Consider the following 6,000-nt stretch of genomic DNA (forward strand, 5'->3'; position numbering starts at 1 on the left):
ACCTACCCTGTGCCTCACGCTACTGCCCGGAACACCATCCTGGGCCTGGAAAAGCAAGTCCTTTGGAGGCATGGCACCCCTGAGAGAATCGAGTCTGACAATGGGACTCATTTCAAGAACAGCCTTATAAACACCTGGGCTAGAGAACATGGCATAGAGTGGGTGTACCACATCCCTTACCATGCACCAGCAGCTGGGAAGGTTGAGCGGTGTAATGGACTGCTTAAAACCACCTTGAAGGCACTGGGTGGGGGGACTTTCAAAAACTGGGAGATGCATTTAGCAAGAGCCACCTGGTTAGTTAACACTCGAGGTTCCACCAGCCGAGCAGGCCCTGCCCAATCTGAACCCCTACAAACAACAGACGGGGATAAGGTTCCAGTGGTGCACATGAGAGGTATGCTTGGAAAAACTGTTTGGGTAAAGTCTGCCTTGAGCAAAGACAAACCCATCCGTGGGGTTGTTTTTGCTCAGGGACCAGGTTGCACCTGGTGGGTGATGCAAAAGGATGGAGAGACCCGATGCTTACCTCAAGGGGACCTTGTTTTAGGGTGAACTACCCATGGCTCTGTACTTGTATCAGTATCAGCATGTATATTTGTATATAATTTGGGTAATGCATAGATTTATATGGTTAAAAAAGTTAAGTTTCATGTAACATGTTAGTATGGGAAAAAATTCGGGGTGGATAATGTTGGGGTTTTAGTTTAGTCTGTTTTTTTCTCTGTTAAAGGAATTTTCTCCCATATGCATGTTGCTAGGGGACAAATAGCTGTACTTAAGAAAGACAAAAGGGGAGTGGGGCGGACCTGGCTACTCCTTTGTCTACACCTGGGTGTGAGTTCAGTTCGCTCTGAACGTCCGGAGAGAGAAGCTGCAGAGAAAGGAGCTGCTGCTTCTTTCTTTTTGGCCGTTCTTTCTTCCTGCTGGAAACAACGCCGGGACCCCAAAAGCCGCTTTCCCTGCCCTGCTGGAGACCGAGCTGTGGCTGCCCTGCTCCGCTGCTGCTTCGAGCTTTCGCTACGCTGTAGCCCTGCTCGCCCTGCCTGCCTGGGCCTCCGTGGGTTTTTCCCATCTGGATACATCTCGTCTGCCACCCGGGATTTGCGTTCGTCCCTGCCATTCCAGCCTGCTGTTCCTGAGAGCCCGGGATCAACTGCCCAGCGGTTTGTGAAGCCTTTGTTCCATCCCTTCCCGGGATCCCAGGGCACCGGTGCCGCGTGTGTCCCGAGCTCGCTCCGGAGCGCCCCCTGCAGCCGCGGGGGAACCATCGCACCTGCCCTGCTCACCGGGAGCCGCCAGCGCCCCTGCCGGCTGCGAGCGGAACTGCACCCGAGGGGAAATAGCCTGACAGCCGAGAAGGCTGGCACTGGGTTTGTGATTGCTGTTACTGCCATAGTTGTTGTTGTTTTGTTTGACTGGTTATATACATATATATATATATAGTAAAGAACTGTTATTCCTATTTCCCACATCTTCGCCTAAAGGCTCTTGATTTCAAAATATAATAACTTGGAGGGAAAAGGGGTTATATCTGCCACTTCAAGGGGGGCCTCTGCCTTCCTTAGCAGACACCTGTCTTTCAAAACCGAGACATTGGCCTAGGTCTTTGCTGGCCTGAAGGAGCTGAACAAGGGAGGGAGGACCAGCAGCTCCTGCAGTTGGACCAGGCTGCTGTTCCTGCTTCCCTGAATGTCCTGCTGTGCCAGATGTGCCTTGCTCAGAGCAGCCCACAGAACCAGCAGGGTGTGGGCATGAATGGCAGCAACTGAAGGTGCCTGACACTTTTCTGTGCCAAGAGTAAAAATACCTGCTCTGCTCAAGCAGCATGTGGGAGAGGACAGACTGACAGCTTGAGTGTGTCCTTGCTGCTTGTTGGAGCTGACAGTGGTTTTCAGTGTGATCACAGAGAAAATCTTCTGTGAGGAGTTTGCTTTCAGTGCATTCCTGCTTCATGCAGGTGGGCCCCAGGGAAGGGGGCTGCATTCAGTTCTCACCACTTACTGCAAGGCCCATCTCTGACATCCAGATGCTGAAGCACCACCTCTGTAGGTGAACAGAAGATTCAAGGAAACTGCCCTGAAACATTGCAATAAATGTCTTTCTGTCTTCTCTTTCAGGTCTGGATTTACAATGAGGATCATGAGCTGATTTTAAATAATCTGCTTTGCTTGGATGTTTCGGAAACTCGCTCATCCGATCCCCCTCGTCTCATGAAATGCCACGGCTCTGGTGGCTCACAGCAGTGGACATTTGGGGTAAGTGGAGAGGCTGCCATATGGCTCATTACTTGTAGTCAATGTCTCAGTCAGTGACAGTAGCCCTAACAGGACATCAGGGTTGAGTTTAATTGTGACTAAACCTCAGATGTACCAAGGTAATTGCACAGTACCAGGCCCAGCCCGTGGTTCAAGCAGCCTGTACAGAAGTTGCACAGGCTTTGATGGCTGCATTTCAGTCTTAATAAGATTTTTGCTGAGCTCTGGGATACGCAGGCCCTTTGCAACATAGAAAGGTTTCTGCAGCTCCACTGAGCCTTTCTTCTGCCAGTCACAGCCACCCACAGCACTGTGGCTCATCTGGGATATGCCAGGGAGAACAAAATCCATCCAATAGCTTTGTTGTGTTGTGTTTGCAGGCCTGGGAGACAGGAGTCATCTATGTGGTAATTCATGCTTAGTGCTTCAGGAAGCACAGGGCAGAGCAGTTGCTTCTGCCCTGTAATTGATCTTGTTAGTTTAATTGTTAAAGCCTGGAGTGGCCAATTCCACAAAACTGAGCCAGTGCTGCTCACACATGGAATCTGTCTCCTGGGTGCTCACTCAGAGGCTGCCCCTAACATGCCCTCAGCCTAGCAGAGAGTCTGTAGCACAAACATGGTTGAACAAAGGGGAGGGAGGGCCCTGCCAGCACTGCCAGTTGTGCTTCCAGCACAGCTCTGCACAGTCTGTCTCGGGTTCATACCATGCTGCTCATTGGCAGCTTGAGTTCCCAAGAGGTGTCCCGTAAGTCCAGGATGGCGTGGAGATACAGAGGCAGATACTGTGTGAGCCCAGGGTTGTGTGTGTCTGACGCTTGCACCAGCAGTGCCACAGCTGCCAGGGGCAGTGAGAGCAGTGAGCTGAACAATTCTGCTATGAGAGGTTATTGAGGGTTCTGCAGCTTGTGTTGGCAGGCAGGGATTTCACAGGACTGAGAGAATGGCCACTGACACTGGGTGCATGTGGCTGCTGGTGATGCCTGTGGTGGTGGTGGTGGGGAATCAGGGCTTCATGTGTGACATGGGGGCTTTGAGCTGGCCATTGCCACTGTGGCTGTGGGAGGTGGATCTGTAACAGGGTCACACTGGTGCTCATCAGTGATCCACAAGAAAAGAAAGTGAATCAAGTGCTAGGATTGATTAGGAAGGGAATAGGAGCTGAAGCAGGAAAATGTCAGCACACCATTGCAGTTTGCTTGTACTGCATGTGCTGGTCACCTCCTCTCAGGCTAAATTAGGGTTGAAGAAGGCTCAGAGGGGCATGCAAAGGCAAATGGAAGGTGTGGGGCACCTTTCCCATCAGGTGTATGAGAGCTGGCTGGGACCCTTTAGATATCAAGTCTTTTGGAACAAGGGGAAATCCATTGAGTGAGTCATCGATACAGGGAAATACTAACAGTGCACTGTCAGTTGTGGTACAAGACTTGGATTGAGGGGATATTTTGGAGGAGTGTTGTGTTTTCTTACCATGTCCTCCTGCTTCACTGGACATCTGGTTATGGCCATAAGCAGTGACAGAGCCTGGCACGGCTGTTCCCGTGTATGTGCTCCCTCTGTGCAGGAGAGCAGGAGGTGGCTGCCCATGGGAGCTGCTGGGGCTGTGCAGAGAGCCCTTTCCAGACAGCTGCAACAGGCTGTTGGTATAGGAGATGGCATAGTCCTCTGAGGGTAATGAAAGAATAGGATCTGTTTCCTTCTCACTCTTGGCTGGGGTTTGGCCTTGCCCTGGCTATGGACACCCACCATGCATGAATCCTGTCACGACATGTGGCAACTCCCCAGCATGTGGCTGCTGAGGGTAGTGGCACTGCTAAGGCGTGGTCAGATGCACAGCAGGGACCTCTGTTCAGCCTGGAGAAGAGAAGGCTTCAGGGAGACCTTAAAGCATCCTTCCAGTGCCTAAGGGGGCTACAGGAGAGTTGGAGAGGGACTTTTTACAAGAGCATGGAGGGACAAGGGGGAATGGCTTTAAACTGTCAGAGGACAAGTTTAGATTAGATATTAGAAGAAATTCTTTGCTGTGAGTGTGGTGTGATGCTGGAGCAGGTTTGCTCAGAGAAGCTGTGGATGCCCCATCCCTAGAAATGTTCGTGGCAAAGTTGTATGGGCCTTTGAGCAACCTGGTCTAGTGGAAGGTGTCCCTGCCCATGGCAGGAGAATTGGACCTAAATGATCTTTAAGGTCCCTCCCAACCCAAACCATTCTAGGATTCTATGACCTAGAATGTGCCCCCCTACAGCCTTGTGGGCTCTCTCTTTGCTCAGTGCTGGGAAATGGGTTTGATCATCCTTACACCTCATTAAAACACTGTGGTATAAACAAAATCCCTACTAGGGGCCTGTGAGGACGTGAGAGCCTTTGTTTCAAAGTCTGGATGTGGTTATGGGGTGTGCTGTACTCTGCTGCTGCTGTGGGTCTGGTGTGTCAGGGAGGCTGCTGAAAGGCTCATCTGTCAGGAAGGAGCATCCCATCCCCTTGGGCATCGCTTTCAGCTCCAGTTTGACAATGGAGAACAGAAGTTTTAGTAAATAAATTCCATCTGTCTTTTTGTCTGCTCTAGAAAAACAACCGCCTGTACCAGGTCTCCGTGGGGCAGTGCCTGAAGGTGGTGGATCCGCTGAGCCACAAGGGCTACGTGACCATGGCCATCTGCGATGGCTCCCTTCCTCAGCAGTGGAACTTCGAGAGCTGAGACAGCGAGGAGGTGGCTGAGGAGAGTTCAGCTGAGCCCTGGTTCCCCTTCAGCCATGATCTGAAGTCGTTCTGGAGGGTTTTGTGTGGAGCCCTTGGCTGCTATGTCCGGCACAACCATCGCAAGGAGCTGCTGGAAATGCCCTGCCCTGAGGAGCTGAGTGTGGGAAGGTCCAAGTGGTCACTGGTCCCTGGTCACACACTGAGAGCAGCAGCCCCGCTGCACGAAGAAGTGAAATTTATCATCAGTTCCTTGGATGATCCTGGATTATTGGACTGGTTTTACGTAAGAGAAATCTTTAGAGCAATGTAATTTAAATGGTGAGATTTCAGCTTTGTGGATGTTCTAAATGACAATGAGAGAAAGGAGTCCTCCTTGAGTATTTCACCTGCAGTATCTCAATAATTTACATTTCTAGTATGGGTTTACTGGCCAAAATTATTTTACTTTTTCTGGAAAATATTTTTATTCCCTTTCATCTTCTGAAAATTGTCATTTGTAATATTTAAATTTAGTTCTTTTAATTTTAGGACATTTCATGTAGTTTAAGTTCTTTGCTGTCATGCATCACCTCATATTTAAAACAAAATAACTATTGCAAAGTCTATTTTGATGACTCATGACAGTAGTGGCATTTAAAATAAAGTATCATTTTTTTATTAATTTGTATGGCCTTACTCTTTGTAGCTGTTGGACCAGAAATCACCAACTTAGACACTGATGCAAACTACTGTTCACACAATTTGGGCCTTCCCTTGTTTTCACTCCCTTTCTCCCTTCCTCACATCTTGGAAGGCTTGACAGGTAATTTCTGTTTTTTTCCCTCCACTTCTCTGTTTTCATTTATTTTACTGTTCACCTGTCTTTGACTTCCTGCCTCAGCTTCTTCAGTGTGAGAAAAGCTGCTCTTACCCAGTGTATCTTTTCTTAGCACCACTGGACTTGTTTCCCACTCCACCACGACCGCCTTCCCTGGGAGCGTGCAGCTCGGACCTTGGACGTGCCAGGACAGCCTTGCCCTTCCACTTGGGCAGCAGAAACATTCTCC

General features: G+C 49.8%; 1 protein-coding gene across 4 annotated transcripts in view; it reads left to right on the forward strand.

Annotated features, from left to right (window-relative positions):
* The window catches only part of GALNT11 (polypeptide N-acetylgalactosaminyltransferase 11), a 55,384-nt gene extending 49,769 nt beyond the window's left edge, over positions 1-5,615 (forward strand). For all 4 annotated transcript variants that reach the window (XM_032098843.1, XM_032098859.1, XM_032098850.1 and 1 more), the window contains exons 11-12: positions 2,121-2,258; positions 4,821-5,615. In XM_032098843.1, the coding sequence (XP_031954734.1) occupies positions 2,121-2,258; positions 4,821-4,952 (270 nt within the window). In that variant the 3' untranslated portion in view covers positions 4,953-5,615. The remainder of the gene's footprint in view (positions 1-2,120; positions 2,259-4,820) is intronic.
* Positions 5,616-6,000: the final 385 nt, after the last annotated feature.

The sequence above is a fragment of the Corvus moneduloides genome, chromosome 1 (genome assembly GCF_009650955.1).
Source record: "Corvus moneduloides isolate bCorMon1 chromosome 1, bCorMon1.pri, whole genome shotgun sequence".
Taxonomy (NCBI): domain Eukaryota; kingdom Metazoa; phylum Chordata; class Aves; order Passeriformes; family Corvidae; genus Corvus; species Corvus moneduloides.